Source organism: Toxorhynchites rutilus, chromosome 2 (genome assembly GCF_029784135.1).
Source record: "Toxorhynchites rutilus septentrionalis strain SRP chromosome 2, ASM2978413v1, whole genome shotgun sequence".
NCBI classification, from domain to species: domain Eukaryota; kingdom Metazoa; phylum Arthropoda; class Insecta; order Diptera; family Culicidae; genus Toxorhynchites; species Toxorhynchites rutilus.
Genome location: NC_073745.1, coordinates 255,932,869 through 255,950,829, shown reverse-complemented (window position 1 = coordinate 255,950,829; position 17,961 = coordinate 255,932,869). Strand labels below are relative to the sequence as shown.

The following is a 17,961-nucleotide window of genomic DNA, read 5'->3' as shown; positions in this document are numbered from 1 at the left end:
AATTTACTTTTACGTATTAAATATGTATTCTATTAGACGTAGTAACCTGTTTTATCGCAAATTGCGAAGATATATTGAATGAAAACTGTGTCTAATTGTGATTTTATATTATAATGGAAAGTTTTTGTAAAAATATAAGAAAATGTATAGCCAAATTGTTTAGTAACAGTCAGAACTATGTGTTTTAAGTAATTAAATAACATCATGTAACAATTTTCATTCAAATTTTAACATTTTAAAACTACATCCGGGCCGCCTCATCTGGTGAAGAATAAATTGTGGTCCAAACTCGAATGTCGCCACCAGACGTAGACACTGTACATTTTCATCGCGAATGCACTATTGGCGTTGACGCCGGAATGGTGTCGACATCTGGATACGATATCAATTTGTATGAGGCCAACTATTCTCCATCAGATTAGTCGACCCTAAGGCAGTTTTATATTGCTAAAATTTGTATGAAATTTTTTTCTTGGCGTTATTTACCTACTAGAAGTACGTTGTTCTGACCCTAATTTAAACTATTTTTTATGAATTTTCAGATATTCTCATCAAAACTTACCATTATAATACAAAATTACCTTTAGACACAGTTTGTGTATGATATTTTTTCACTACTTGCAAGCAAAAGTGATTTTCATTTACACAGAGTACTAATTTGGTTGGGTAAAAATAATTTTCATTCATAATTTTTATTTTAAAAGCGCGTTCATTTCTTCTGCAAACCCATATTGTCATGCCTACTCCCCCATTTCGTAATACGAAGCTCAATGCCGTCAACGCGGATTAACATACGTCAGGGTGTACTCATTTTTTTTTATTCTAACAGGCAGAAGCATAAACAAATGAACGTGGCGCAAAAAATAAATTAATTATGAAAAAAACATCGAAATAAAATACAAGAGCAAGTACCTATTTTTAATTTGTAATTCTTGAACAACGTTTGCGCAAAAAGTTTCTTGATAGCATAATGTCATCTTTTTAAAGAGCATAAATCTGAAATTGTTTTATCGATACTTTTTTTCATCCCATCTGTTGCGGCGCCTACTATGCTTCGCGACGTATGAGTGAATCTACTGACCATTCCCTCGTAGCAGCGATGAGATTGCGATGACAGAGTGGACGACACGGAAGAAAAATGACGCGGATCGCGGTAACACCATCTGTTTTTATTTTTTATTATTAGGCTCATTTAGCAATTCAGCTGTAACAGATTCGAATTTATCGTGTACATTTTTTCTCATGTTGTATATAAAGCAGCTATGCATCAAGGTCGTATTCAATTTGATGTTTTGCTATGAGAATTCTTCGAATGTAATTTGAAACGTTATAAAAATGAGCATTATTTTCGCAGGACAGAAAACACTTCATGAAATTTTCCATAAAACCTACATTTAACCGTTTGAGGCCAGGAAGCATAATAGCCCTCCTCTTGTTATATGCCAAAAGTGCGAGGATTCTTTAAGGTAAATCAATAATGTTAACATAAAACAGGAAGAGCGCTAATTTAAGTGCCTTGTTTCCAACCATGAGTGAAACATAAGCTGTTAGAGAGCATTGATTACTGCCAGGTCCATTGGTTGACATGCCGAGGTCACATTTGGAAGAATAATAAATCAAATTTTGCGATTTATCTTTTTTTCTAGAGCTGTTTCCTGTATAGTGAACCGTACGTTTATCCGGTATCAGAAGCGCTTTTGGTTCCAAGGAACACTCACTGGAAATTTTCTTCACTACCAGAACAATTGAGGGGCTTAGAATGAAAGGGGTGTAAGTGATTTGATCGATTTCTCTACATCGACTTACTCTTTGGGTCATAACTTAGCTGCAAATACATTCCCAGCTGTATTTACCAATGTGGAAAATAGGTCAGAACCTCATCTATCGGATTCTATAGCAAACTTAAATTATAAAGTTTTTGCAGTTGAGTTATTAACTAAATAAAAAGTTGATGAAGAGAAATCGATCAAGTCACTTACACCCCTTGCATTCTGAGCCCCTCAATTGTCATTGTTAAACCACTCCCAAAATAAATCAACCAAACATTCTGGCCGCAGTTCCTATAAACATTAATCGGTTGGAACCAAACATTAATGCATGGCGTGAAGGTATAGTGCATTCTGTTCAGTTTACAATCGCACACACTTTTGTCGTTGGAGAGTGTCAGGTTTCGTGAGGCTAATAATACAACGAAAATGGGTGAGTCATCAGCATTGTATACCTGGGATCTCAACAGCTTTATTTCAATGATTTTTATTTACAATTATTATTTTACAAAATTTTACAAATTGACAATGGATCAACCCCGACAATCCCAAGGCGCCTAGAAGTATATCTCAAGGTGGGCTAACTTGGTAAAACCACTCTTCAGCCATTTTGGAAGTCTACTGCGTTTTGTTTATAAACAAAACACAATACGCTAGTGCTGAAACTCGCTCGTGATCAGTCTGTATCTTTCACGCTACAAGCAAATAATTCCCCTTCTGCTTTCTTCCGTACTGTTTTTATATACCGCTCCCCTAACCAACTTAGTGGAGAAACCTCCTCACCTCAGGATATACCAAGGCGCCTAGAAGTATATCCTAAGGTGAGGCCGTTTCGTCACACGACCTTATAGATGGATAGTTTAATGATTACTGCGTTGATAAAACATAGTTTTCATGCCGTAAAATCTTTTTTTCGAGTTTGCACCTCATTTTCAGTCCCTTTCTGCGTTATCCGCGATTTTCGTTATTCGCGACTAGCTTGCCCGACTATTTCTCAGATAATCGGGGTTCAACTGTATATATGTGTGAGATTGAAGGGATGCTCAAGAACTGGGATGAAACGGTCTCCGTTATCTTTCATGATTATCGCTTTGATGTAGTCAATCTTAATATTACTTAAATACGTTCAGTTAGGGCTTTGAGAATCAACTCATTGTCGATTACTCAAAATTAGCGTCGCATCATCGGGAAAATACAATCTGCTAAGTTTTACCAATAGTGCAGTGGCCGAGTGGTTAGGTTCGATTCCCGTTCTGGCCGGGGGTTTTTTCGTCAAAGAAATTTCCTTCGACTTGCACTGTGGTCACGCGTATTCTAGAGCTTGCCCCTCGGAATACATTCAAGGCGTGTTATTTGTCTTAAGAAATCTCAACTAAGTATTAATAAATGACACTAATTAATGCATACGTTGAGAAGGCAAAAGTTCCACAGGGAACGTTAACGCCATTCAAGAAGAAGACGAAGTTTTACTAATCTCATCGATAGTTCACATATGTTCTCGACTCTATTCCCTAACTGTCATGAAATTTCAAGTATAGTATAGTACACCCAGGTTTTTTTTACACGGGGGATACGTACCTCGTAAAAAAACCGCGTTAATTGGAAAATCCGCGTAAAAAAACCGCATTAATACGAAAATCCGCGTAAAAAAACCGCGTTAATTCGAAAATCCGCGTAAGAAAACCATGTCACCTAATGATAGATATCAAATGGGATCATCTTTACGTAGAACGGAAGTAAAAAGTTGAGTGTTGCTCGCTTCCGAAAACCCGTAGTAGTCCCCGTTACCCAACACCTAAAATCCACGTAAGAATCGTGATAAGGTGCGGCACTAAGCCCTAAACTCCGTTACTAATTACCGTTATTAGCCCTGAGGGAACATGAGAGAAAAATGTGAGCTGAAGGGGAGATGTGACATTGCACTGGTCTTTTTTTACGCGGTACCGGTACCGGAACCGCGTTAATTGGAAAATCCGCGTAAAAAAACCGCGTTAATTGGATAATCCGCGTAAAAAACCGCGTTAAATGGAAAATCTGCGTAAAAAACCGCGTTAATTGGAAAATCTGCGTAAAAAAACCGCGTTAATTGGAAAATCTGAGTAAAAAAAACCGCGTTAATTGGAAAATCCGCGTAAAAAACCGCGTTAATTGGAAAATCCGCGTAAAAAACCGCGTTAATTGGAAAATCCGCGTAAAAAACCGCGTTAATTGGAAAATCCGCGTAAAAAACCGCGTTAATTGGAAAATCTGCGTAAAAAAAACCGCGTTAATTGGGAAATCCGCGTAAAAAAAACCTCGTTAAAAAACCGCGTAAAAAAACCCGCGTAAAAAACCTGGGTGTAAATGTATAGTATGTATAGTAAATGAATGCAATTTTTCATTTATCGTGAATAATTGTATCGTCTCTTTCGTCTGCAATGATGTTAGGGCAAAAGTACTTATGAAATCATAAAAATGGTTGACGTGTTCATGTTAGTGTTACCAAACAAAACACCAACAGAATGCGAAAGATACTGAAGTACTATCGTCGGCCACTGAGCGATACTATACTCACGACATCACTGCGGTGCAACCTATTTTGCGCACGTAACCACTGTGGTAACACCGACAGTTAGGCGCTAGTTTACGCACGTAACCACTGTCCTAACGCCGCACGGCAAAGTGCTAATGACTCTCAAAAAATAGGTCTAACGTTATGTGTATTGATATAAATTAAATATGAAAAATTTCATGTATTAAAACTATGGAAAAATGTCGTACGGTGAGTCAAATATTTTTGATGTGATGAATAGAGCCCCTCATTTTTCAGAAACCTGTGAAATATTGTAATATCCAAATTCTGCAACAAAAATAAAATTATTTTACAGATATGTCTGTAAATTTACAAACATATCTCTTAATCTGGCATCTCTGGTGGTCTGAGAAATTATCCGCGTTGAAAGCATTGAGCTTCGTATTACGAAATGGGGGAGTAGGCATGCCAATATAGGTTTGCAGAATAAATGAACACACTTTTAAAATAAAAAATATTTTTCCCAAATCAAATTAGTACTCTATGTAAATGAAGATCACTTTTGCTTGCAAGCAGTGAAAAAATATCATACAAAAACTGTGTCTAAAGATAATTTTATATTATAATGGCAAGTTTTAGTGAGAAAATCTGAAAATTCATAGAAAATAGTTTAAATTAGGGTCAGAACAACGTACTTCTAGTAGGTAAATAACGCTGGGCCGACTAATCTGATATAGAAAAGTTGGCCTAATACAAACTAATGTCGTATCCAAATGTCGACACCATTCCGCCGTCAACGCGAATTGCAAGAAATCGCATGAAAAAATTCATGAATTTGCTTGAAAATAAAGTTGATTGAGTCCGCACCACTTAAGGCTGATTTAGACGATGCCAGTCAGCGCTCCAGTTGAAGTATCCAGTGAATAGAGAACAGACACTCTGTTCAAGTTAGAGGCCAATTACTTGTTCGATACTGGTACAAGTAACTTGGACAGAGTGTCTGTTCTCTGTTCACTGGATACTTCAACTAGAGCGCTGACTGGCATCGTCTAAATCTAAGTGGTGCGGACTCAATCCACTTCATTCTCAAGCAAATTCATGCATGTTTTCAAGCGATTTCTTGCAATAAATTCTCAGACCACCAGAGATGCCAGATTTACAAATATGTTTGTAAATTTACAGACATATCTGTAAAACATTCATCACATCTATTCATCACATCAAAAATATTTGACTCACCATATGACATTTTTCCATAGTTTTAATACAGAAAAGTTATTATATTTAGTATATATCAATATTGTCTAACATGACGTTAGACAAGCGATACTCAACCTGCGGCCCGGCAGTCCTTCTTGTTGGCCCATCTGGTGTGTATGATGTTTGGAACTCATACACATAAGTACTTTTGCCTTGACATCATTGCAGACGAAAAAGAGGATACGGTTATTCACAATTAATGAACAATTGCATTCTCTGCAGGTAAGGAAAAATCTTGAACAAAAATTGTCTCTGATAATTATTTTCTGTTCTAGATAAGATTGTTTTGCTGAAATGCAAGGAGATTTATAGAAAAATAGTTAAGTTAGGGTCAGGACTATGTCTTCTAAGTATTTAAACAACATCGAATAAAAATTTTCATTCTATTTTCAACAACTTACATTTGCTTTCGGGTCTGCTTATGACGAAATATGGGTTACTGTTCGATATTGTTACGACAGACATGGTTCATGGCCGTGTAGTGATCTAAAACTTGTATAGCCTTGCATGGCGGATGGAAAATATACCCTGTATTTTTTTATAAATTTCATCAACGACAAGACCGCAAGCCTTGGTGGATGTCCAATATATCAACGGAGAAATACTGTTTTTTATAAAAATTAACAACGCGTATGTTTGTGTATGTATGTGTAGATCGTTGAAACATTTAAACACACTTACAGCACATAAGTTATTAAGTGGTCCGAAAAATCATTTTTTTCCACTTTTTCCCAAAAATGACAAATGAAAATTAATAACTTTTGAATCACTGAATCGATTTAGATGATCGACATATAAAATTGTCCTAGCCTTTTATAAAAAAAAAAATTTAACTTGCGAAAAACATAATTATATTTTAGTAATTATTGATTGTAGTCGTTTTTTATATTTTTTTTATATTTTTTCTTGAAAGCTGAGGATTTTTTACACAACATATCTCGATATCAGGGTTGCTATTTTTTCGTTTTTTAGATATGATTTTTAAAAAAAATCATTTTTCCCCATTTGTCCAAAAATAACTTTTTGCAAAAAATCATAACATTTGAACTACTGAACCGATTTAGATGATCGATATATTAAATTGAAGCCAATAAGCAAAATTCACACTTGCGGGAAGATTGGATTCTAGTAGCATAGGTCTAGTTTAGTCACATATGAATATTGATCGAAGACTTAAAACATGTTAAATTTACAAAATTCTAACATAAAAACGATAATTATAGCATCTCTGATATCGAGATATGTTAGGTAAATAATCCTCAGCTTTCCATAATAAATATAAAAAAATATAGCGCTCCTATCTTTAACCGAGAAAACTATGAAAAACTAACTCAATCCATAATTACAAAAACAAAATTCAATTTTTTCGCAAAAGTAATATTTTTTCAAAGAAAAATAACTCGTAAGCTTCAATTTGATATGTCGATGATATGAATCGGTCCAATAGTTCGAAAGTTATGACTTTTTGTAGTGGGAAAAATGGGGAAAAATTGTTTTTCGAACCATCGATTAGTTTTGCAAAATCATATTCCAAAAACGAAAAAAATAGCATCTCTGATATCGAGATATTTTATGTAAAAAATTCTCAGCTTTCAATCCATATTAAAAATAGGATCCATATTATATGCAAGTTAAATATTTCTCAATTAAAGCTCATTAGCTTAAATTTGATATGTCGATCATCTAAATCATCTAATTCATCTAAATCGGTTGAGTGGTTCGAAAGTTATAAATTTTTGAAAAAAGTCATTTTGGGAAAAAGTGGAAAAAAATGATTTTTGGGATCACCCTAAAATGGAAATGGGCACCCTAATGACAAATTAAAAAAATACGAGTTTAATGTTTTGCGATAAAGAACAAAATTACCACTTTTGACGAAGATCTGAGAACCACTATATTAGTTTGGCATGGAATGGCTGTATATATATACAGAATACAATCTTACGTGCATCGTGATGTACAAAGTATTAATTAAAATTTACGTTAAAAGACATTTCTATACATCTGCACACTTTTACAGACTTTTCCACATTTTTAACAGACATTCACATGTTTTTACAGACTTTTTTTAAAAATCATCTGGCAGCTCTTCCTTCCACTTTTTATCGAATATTTCCAAATCGCAGGAGTAAACATTTACGTGACTCTGACTTTGTTTGTTTTTATTACGTTCGGAAAAACGTTATGACAAAGAGAGGGGACATTTAAAATGCGTTGCTCAGTGAAAGGCTGAGATGCTCTTTTAGAGATGCAATGGTTAATTAAACAATTGACGGAAAAATGTAGTTCGTTCATTTTATAATTTTACTTATTTTTGCCCTTGACAACAATACCTCTTTTATAGTGTTGATTATCATAAGAAAAATAACACTCCTGATCGTTGGATCTCTTTTGACATTTCAATTGGATCTTACTTGACAGCCGTTTTGATTCAGTCCGCACTACCTAGGTCCAAGACGGGTCTATGGTACTAGGTGAGGCCGTTTCGTCACTAAGTTGGTTAGGGGAGCGGTATATGAAAACAGCACGGAAGAAAGTAGAAGGGGAATTATTTGCTTGTAGCGTGAAAGAGACAGACTGATCACGAGCGAGCTTCGGCAATAGCGTATTGTGTTTTGTTTACAAACAAAACACAGTAGACTTCCAAGATGGCTGAAGAGTGGTTTTAGCAAGTTGGCCCACCTTAGTATATACTTCTAGGCGCCTTGCCTAGGTCTAAATCAGCCTTTAGATAAATATAAAACAACCAAGCAACACTATCATTGAACCAGTGGAATGAACATCAACTTCAGCTCACCCAAGGCGCCTAGAAGTATATTCTAAGGTGGGCTAACTTGCTAAGAACACCAAAGCGCGTAGAAGTATATCCTAAGGTGGGCCAACTTGCTAAAACCAGTCTTCAGCCATCTTGGAAATCTACTGTTTGTAAACAAAACACAATACGCTTGTGCCGGAGCTCGCTCGTGATCAGTCTGTCTCTTTCACGCTTCAAGGAAATAATTCCCCTTCTGCTTTCTTCCGTACTGTTTTCCAAGACGGGTCTATGGTACTAGGTGAGGCCATTTCGTCACTAAGTTGGTTAGGGGAGCGGTATATGAAAACAGTACGGAAGAAAGCAGAAGGGGAATTATTTCCTTGAAGCGTGAAAGAGACAGACTGATCAGGAGCGAGCTTCGGCACTAGCGTATTGTGTTTTGTTTACAAACAAAACACAGTAGATTTCCAAGATGGCTGAAGAGTGGTTTTAGCAAGTTGGCCCACCTTAGGATATATATATTTTTTTTTTTTTTATCTGTATTATAGTGACTTTCAACTCATTTGGCTGGTTCGTCACTTTTACTTCCGTTTTTGGAAGAATGTCGGGAGTGAGAATTGAACTCGTGACCTTTAGCGTGAGAGGCATGGATGTTACCACTACGCCAGATCGCCTCCACCACCTTAGGATATACTTCTACGCGCCTTGCTGTTTTCATATACCGCTCCCCTAGCCAACTTAGTGACGAAACGGCCTCACCTGATACCATAGACCCGTCTTGAAAAACACTCTTCAGCCATCTTGGAAGTCTACTGTATTTTGTTTGTAAACAAAACACAATACGCTTGTGCCCAAGCTCGCTCGTGATCAGTCTGTCTCTTTCACGCTTCAAGCGAAAAATTCCCCTTCTGCTTTCTTCTGTACTGTTTTCATATACCGCTCTCCTAACCAACTTAGTGAAAAACAGCCTCAACTTAGGATATACTTCTAGGCGCCTTGATCTTACCATGAAGTTCATTTTTCATTTGCATCTTCATCCTCGGCATGATATTCGAAACATCGAAATTATTTTTAATTATTAAACATTTATATTTCGTAACTTAAGACTTCTGTCTTTTAATGTTACATTGTTAAATTGAAGATCATTACGTGTTAGTGAAAATCAAAGCATAAAATTCAACGTCAACCAATTGAGAGTTATATCGATTAATGGTAAAGGATGGCCATTCATCACACAACATTCTTGTTTATGACGATTTCGGCTATGGAATGTACAGTATGAGTTTGACTATGTTTTATGAATCTACTCCCGATAGACCGGAAATGGCACACACCTCCAAATTGTATGGGCTATGGGTGAAAATAACAGACGGGCGAAAAACGAACATAATCTTGTTTTGATTTCCGGTTTAATGATACTGGCTCTAAATCACCAGCAATGATATAAAACCCATACGATATGGGTATAGGATGAAAGGGCTTCAACAGCAGATGTTGAATATTGTATTCCGATGCCATTTCGGGAAAGATGAGGGCTTCCGATTCATTGAAAAATGCCCTGAAAGACCGAAAATAGAGTAAGTGAAATGAAGTTTCACAAAGAAAGCGAAGAAACTAAGATTTTGTTAGAGCGAAATGGTGGTAGTAAAAAAGCATAGAAACCGAAAACGGAACTACTTCTTCTTTCCCTTTGTTTATGGAGACTTTAAACCTCACGATTAATTTGTCTCAGATAAACGGAACAACTGTTCAACGCTGAACGTCGCTCAACACCACACAACAGTCAATGCTCAGCGTAAACTAATGTAGCCTTCTCCGGATTCCTTTCTTTTTTTTCAAATGATCAAAATCAAACACGTTTTCATTAAAAATTCACTGCAAGCGACGAAGATCAACTTAAAATTCGTGATAATCACTTGAAATTATTGACAGTAAGGAAAGTGTCTGAATGCAGGCTTTTCGAAGTTCACTCATGCTGTTTTCGTTCAATGTACTAGACAAAGTGCACGCGTCTGGACTCTTGCGTTATACTCATTATGACAGATATGGTGTTGAGTTTCAACAGAAGAGAATTGATCCGACACTGCGAAAAAGCTAATTCCTTCATTCGTGAATAATTTTTGATAATTTGTGGCACTGGTAAGGATAGTCACTGCAAAGTTGTTTCAATAATAATATTGAAAAGATAAGCTTTGCATTGCTCAAAAACATAGTTCGCAGTAAAATTTGTTTCGCATTGGCTCTCCTTGTATCCTCAGATCTTCGACAGATTTAATAAGGTTTATACAGACCATGAAATAGTGATATAATTCGATATATTTCTTGATGATAAACGTTTGTTACGTTTACGTTTACGTGAAAATTTTAAAAAATCTGAAAAAAGACCGTACAAATTACCATTCATCGTCGCATTTTTATACAGACTCTGTTGCTGTATCTGATGCATGCAGCACCGAGACTTCAGAAGTCTGTTTTCATGTATGTAAGATAAGATATATTATCCTCATTCTCATGCAGCAAATCCAGATTTCATCTTCTTCAAGTATTCTTTGCGGCAGGGCATGTCATCAACAGGACGATTGTAGGGCAACCAAACCGGTTCGCCAACGAAGTAGCGCTTGGCACGGATGAAATCCTTGAAAGTAATTATTCAGAAAATTACATGAAAAGCGAATTTGTTCATCGTAATACTCACCTTGGAATCCAAGGTAAACCGGTGATAAATTCCGCTCGGTATAATAATCATATCACCTGCAACAACTTCGATGCGAATCCAACGGTCATCTTTGCCGCTGCGGTAGTGTAATTAAAATTAACGCAATATTCACGTTGCAATAAATAATTGACCCTACTTGCGCACGTCGAAGTAACCGGATCCATCTAGAACAAATCGAATTTCCTCATCGGTATGTAGATGCTCGGTGAAAAAGCTTTTGAGTTTGTTTGCATAATCGGGAAGACATTCCTTGGAACAAGTAATTTCATCCTCATAGCTATATCCGCGATTGTTTCGAATCTCCGCCAGTACACCGTCACTGTCGCACGTTGGAACATTTATCTATTCAGTATACTTTCATTATTGTAGCTTCAAAAACTAAGCCAAGGTCACATCGTTGAGATACCTTGAAGTACTCAACTCCTGTGTTGTTGAAAAGCTCTTCAACGCTAAGGAATTCAGGCGGATCAAACTGGTGCTCCAGCCGTTGATCACTGGTTTTGTTGTCCATGAACCAAACACGCACCATTTTACTACGACTCAGAACAGCGATATGAATGAAGTAAGCTGAAATTTTAGGAAATAAGAATAAGCTGCAATAAGTTCTACTTCTGGAGTACTACTGATCTCCTGAGTTTACTTGCGTTATCATTAAAAAGATCAAACAATTGTTTTGCTCTGGGACTTGTTTTGAATAACTCACAGCCTAATGCTGTATAACAGGGATGCCAGAGAACTTTTATTTGAACTTTCGCTAAATATGAATGTGATAGAATCAGGTGTATGACACGATTACCGCTATCTCACTCTACCTACCGTCACCACCTATCTCACTATTGTGCGATTCACATAGCACGTTACGCAGAAGAACGTCTACGTTCCGTCAACGTCTCCACTAATTCACACATGCAGTCAATGCTTCTACCAGCACCGTCACGTCAAATGCCAAACGAATGATTTATTTAATTTTATTCATGGTGTCGCCACCTACAACAATTTAAAATTGCAATGCCCTCTTTCAAATCAGCATGCCTAGAATCAGATCTGAATTTTTAAAAATTCATTGAACTCAATTATTTAAATGCTTAAACCCCGTAGTCCGACCCTTATGCAACAATAATAATAAATAGAATAATTCTTTCAACAAGTCGCGAATGATTTTCACTCCGAAATTTGGAGCTAAGAGATATGTTGGCATAAAAAGTACAGTAAGTTACTTATAAAGCGATATGCTGAGGCACCACTCAGTGTCGCACTGGAGTCGGTTTTGACCAGTAATTGGACATTTGCGACTGGTGGCGACTTTCAATGTGGAGCCATAATTTGGGCCCCGAACTCAATGTTTACAAAAATGTCCAACTAGAGGTAAAAATGTCTAATTAAACGTGTTGCATCACAGATCTGTTCAATTAGCTTAATGTCGATGTAGATGTAAATTACTGTACAACCAAATCAAAACAAAAGCCGAGACACAAAGCCCAGACAAAAACCAAACGAGCCGTCCGTCTCCGTCAATTATTCTTTTCTACAAACCCTGCCGGTCGTTTTCGTTGAACGTATGCTGACGGGTCGTTACGTTGCTGGTGTATGTGAATGTTTTCATGAGAATTGCATGGTAGAATCATTGACGTATCGTGACGTGACGGGACGTGAACGTGACGTGTATGTTGTATGTGAATCGCACTTATCTCTCTGCTGTAAAAGTTCATCATCGACATCACGATATGTCAGATGGTGTTAAATTCAGGGGTACGACTAAAACGTCAAATCCCTCATATTGCCAGTGTACCCCATATTGCTACGGTTTACTGACATTTTGGTTCAATCAATTACTGTTGTTTACAACTCGGTCCGGTTATATAGTCGAATAGTGGCTAACTTTAAACTCCATGTTAAATATGAACATGTGAAACCGAAATATGAAAATCGCTCATGCAGTTAGAATAAAGCAGCGCATTTTTCGATTTCAATCCTCGTAAATGATATGTTGATAAACAAATGACGCCATATTGATTTTGATTTTGGGTAGCCTATATTCAATTGATGTCTATCCCCTGGGTAAATTGGTAATTCGCGATTGGCGATCTAACGCAAAACGTAAACGATCGGTGAGACATCTGAATTTAGTTTTTGAACTAAGAAAATGATGCTAATGTAACCTAAAACTCAAAAAACAAATCACGTATTGGCGATCTAACGTACAAATCTACACCTAGGCGGCGCTGCGGTGAAAGTGATGATGGTTTTAAATTTTGCCATGTGAGCTTATGGAAGGTTTGTAGTTCTTTCACAAATTACAATGTTATAATCATAAAAGAATATTTGATTGCGCCAATTGGCGATCTAACGTACAAATCTACACCTAGGCGGCGCTGCGGTGAAAGTGATAATGGTTTTAAATTTTGCCATGTGAGCTTATGGATGGTTTGTAGTTCTTTCCACAAATTACAATGTTATAATCATAAAACATTATTTGATTGCGATTATTTTGTAAGAAATTTAATTCTGCGCAATTTAATATATAACATGTTATTTATTTACCACTTTTAGTAGTGAAAACTATAAAAATGTTGACAATGGTTGAATTAAAGAAGGAAATTCGAGAGCACAATCAAACACAAGTAGAAAAATGCAAGATTCCTGCATGTGAGAAATACCTTGGAAAGCCCGGAAGTAAAATATACGTGATTTGTTTTTAAGTTTTAGGTTACATTAGCATCATTTTCTTAGTTCAAAAACAAAATCCAGATGTCTCGCCGATCGTTTACGTTTTGCGTTAGATCGCCAATATTTTACTTCCGGTAATTCCAAGGTAGTTCTCACATGCAGGAATCGTGCATTTTTCTACTTGTGTTTGATTATGCTCTCGAATTTCCTTCTTTAATTCAACCATTGTCAACATTTTTATAGTTTTCACTACTGAAAGAGGTAAATAAATAACATGTTATATATTAAATTGCGCAGAATGAAATTTCTTACGAACTCATCGCAATCAAATAATCTTTTATGATTATAACATTGTAATTTATGGAAAGAACTACAAACCTACAAATCGCCAATTGACGATCTAATACCATGGACAGACATACAACTGTACTAGCGCTGTACGTGTACAGCGTTGTACAGGTACCACGATAGCATGACACGCATACTTTGGTTGTACATTGTACCGCATGTCAGACTGACAATCAGAAGTTTGAATTTATTGCATTGTATTTTAACCAATATTTCAATGAAAAAGGTTTTTATTTAGCGTCTAAACTATCGAACACAACAAATATGTTTCCAATCTGAGTTATTAACTCAAGAGAAAGTCAATGAAAAGATTGTATACCAAATGTTTTGATTCGTTTTGTTCATGCTACCCACCACTTATCGTCTATGGCGCTGCGCACAGTACAACTGTAGCCATGTACAGCGGTAAAATAGGTCGGTACAGGTACAGCGATTGTACCGAGTTGCTTGCATGGTTCTAGCGCTGTACATGGTGACAGACATACAATTTTCGAAGTACAACGCAAGTACAGCTGTATGTCTGTCATAAGTATAACGCAAAACGTAAACGATCGGTGAGACATCTGGATTTTGTTTTTGAACTAAGAAAATGATGCTAATGTAACATAAAACTTAAAAACAAATCACGTATATTTTACTTCCGGGCTTTCCAAGGTAGTTCTCACATGCAGAAATCGTACATTTTTCTATTTGTGTTTGATTGTGCTCTCGAATTTCCTTCTTTAATTCAACCATTGTCAACATTTTTACAGTTTTCACTACTGAAAGAGGTAAATAAATAACATGTTATATATAAAATTGCGCAGAATTAAATTTCTTACAAACTCATCGCAATCAAATAATCTTTTATGATTATAACATTGTAATTTATGGAAAGAATTACAAACCTCCCATAAGCTCACATGGCAAAATTTAAAACCATCATCATTTTCACCGCAGCGCCGCCTAGGTGTAGATTTTTACGTTAGATCGCCAATGACGTCGACGTCTGGTGGCGACTTCAAGTTAGAGCCATAATTTGGGTCCCAAAATCGTTAGTGTAATCTCTACCAGATTAGAAGACACGGAGCCGGTTTTTAAATTTGAAAATTTGAATGAAAATTTTCACATTACGTTATTTAATTATAAAAAAACACGTATTTCTGACTTTCATTCAACCATATGGCCATACAATTCCAACATTGTTGCTGATTTTTTTCATTATAATATAATGTTGTCTTCATGAACAATTTTCGTATGAGACTTTTTCCCCACCTGCAAACAAAAATGTTTTTAATTTAAACAGAATACTAATTTGATATGGAAAAGCTAATTTTCATTCATAATTTTAATTTTGAAAACGTTCACTCCGACTGAAAATCAGCTATTCTTTGACGCTCCCCTAAACTAGTAAACGAAGCTCACTGCCGTCAACGCGGATCGCTGTTTTGAAGAAAACAAATACCTCTGACGTTTGAGATGTTGGCACGAAAAACATGGCGGGTGCCATACGGCTGGATGGAATAGTTGTGTGCAAGGAAAGTGAAGTGGAAGGTAAAACGTAATGTCAGAATTGCCGTTCGGACCTATCCCGTAAGTTTGAATTTATTTTCATAGATGGTATCCAAACAACACTGTCCAGTAACTCCTATCCCTACCTCCCCGTGGTGCCGGCTGGGGTACGAGTAACCATAGTGAAGATCGGGTAACCAACCCCGGTGGGATCTTGGTCGTATGCTGACAGGGAAGGGGGCCTATCCGAGCGTCTGTTCACCATGGAAGTGCGGCTCAAAACAGCGTCTGATCCCCATGTTAGGGGCGGCTCATCACTGTCTTCGTGCCAGCGGGGACTCTAAAAAGAGCTGTGCACGACGGTCCTCCGGCGAGACAGGGGGTTGGTGCAGACCCTGCAAGCCATCCGTAAAAATAAAACGCACAGGAAAATTCACAAAGAAATTCGAGACAGGACAATCGGACTAGACCCACGCAAAGAACACGGACTAGAGATTGGAAACTCGGAACATGGAACTGCAAGTCTCTCAATTTTCTTGCGAGTACCCGAATTCTTTCGGAAATATTGAGAGCCCGCAATTTCAACATTGTAGCGCTGCAGGAGGTGTGCTGGAAAGGTTCGATGGTGCGATCGTTCCATGGTGGATATACCATCTATCAGAGCTGCGGCAACACACACGAGCTGGGTACAGCTTTCATCGTGATGGGGGGGATGCAAAAACGGGTGATTGGTTGGTGGCCGATCAATGAGAGAATGTGCAGATTGAGGATGAGAGGCCACTTCTTCAATATCAGCATTATCAACGTCCACAGCCCCCATCTAGCTAGCACCGATGACGATAAAGAAGAATTCCACGCGCAGCTAGAGCGTGAATACGATCGCTGCCCAAAACACGACATCAAAATCGTCATCGGTGATTTGAACGCTCAGGTCGGCCAGGAGGAGGAATTCAGACCGGTAATTGGTAGGTTCAGCGCCCATCAGCGAACCAACGAAAACGGCCTAAGACTTATCGACTTCGCTGCCTCCAAGAACATAGCCATACGTAGCGCCTTCTTCCAGCACAGCCTCCAATACCGTTACACCTGGAGATCACCACAGCAAACAGAAACACAAATTGACCACGTTTTGATCGACGGTCGGCACTTCTCGGATATCATCGACGTCAGAACCTATCGTGGCGCTAACATCGATTCAGACCACTACCTGGTGATGGTCAAACTGCGTTCTAAACTGTCAGTCGTCAATAACATAAGACACCAGCGCTCACCACGGTACCACCTACGCGACTACAGGAGCCGAACGTTGCTGCAACATATTCGCAGTGTCTTGAAGCTGCGTTACCGGGGGTAGACGAACTGGATGCTGTTCCCCTCGATGAATGCTGGAACTCCTTAAAATTAGCAATTAGCAGCACAGTTGAGACCGTCATCGGGTATGAACAACGAGGACAACGGAACGAATGGTTTGACGACGAGTGCTGAGCGCTCCTGAACGAGAAGGATGCAGCACACGCAGCCATGCTGCAACGAGCGACTCGACAAAACGTGGAACGATACAGACTGAAACGAAGGCAGCAAACACATCTCTTTCGGGGAAAAAAGCGCCGCCTGGAAGAGAAAGAGTGTGAGGAGATGGAGCTGCTTTATCGTTCTCGAGAATCGCGAAAGTTCTTCAAGAAACTAAACGCCTCGCACAAAGGCTTTGTGCCGCGGGCCGAAATGTGCAGAAACAAGGAAGAAGGCATCTTGACGAACGAACGCGAGGTGATCGAAAGGTGGAGGCAGCACTACGATGAACACTTGAACAGCGCGCAGACAGGAGACCTAGACGGCGTTGAGAAGGACTACACCGGTGCAATGAACAACGACGACGTGCAGCGACCCCATAATAACAGACGGGTTTATTTACCCAAGTTTACGATAGGGCCCGATCGAGGCAAAATAAAAACATCTTTATCGCACGATCCTTAGTGAGGATCGTGTGAGTCAGTTTTAAGATAAGGTCGGAACGATCCAGAATAAATAAATAAATCCGTTTCTTTTACGATCATATGATTCATAGTTTTTCAGATAGGGAAACATTTTATTGCACGACCCGTGTGAGGTCTAGTTTACGATAAGCTCGGGTCGATCCCGAACATAAATAAATACATTTCTCCTGCACGATCCTGTTTGAGGATCGTGTGATTTATAGCGTCTAGTTTTAAGATAGGAATTTTTGTTTATGTTTTGGTGTTACGATAGCGGGGAGCTTATCGTAAGATTAGGTTTCGTTAAGAGGAATGAGAAAAATAAAAAGGGAGTGAGTTTTGAGACACGAAAGAGGACGGTCGTTGTCTCTCTTGTTAGAATGGAAAAGAAATCCAGTTGCCTAGACCGCTAGGCAACGCCTCTCATGTGGTGACAGCGGAAAAAAGTGCTTCTATGTACAGGGCCATTTTCT

General features: G+C 37.9%; 1 protein-coding gene across 1 annotated transcript; it reads right to left on the bottom strand.

Moving 5' to 3' along the window:
- Positions 1 to 10,591: 10,591 nt before the first annotated feature.
- LOC129768674 (acireductone dioxygenase) lies at positions 10,592 to 11,719 on the bottom strand. The gene is made up of 5 exons (XM_055770460.1): positions 11,650 to 11,719; positions 11,416 to 11,576; positions 11,146 to 11,351; positions 10,989 to 11,085; positions 10,592 to 10,928 (listed from the first exon to the last, which is right to left on the bottom strand). The coding sequence occupies exons 2-5, from the start codon at positions 11,536 to 11,538 to the stop codon at positions 10,803 to 10,805; spliced, it is 552 nt and encodes a 183-aa protein (XP_055626435.1). The 5' UTR covers positions 11,539 to 11,576; positions 11,650 to 11,719; the 3' UTR covers positions 10,592 to 10,802.
- Positions 11,720 to 17,961: the final 6,242 nt, after the last annotated feature.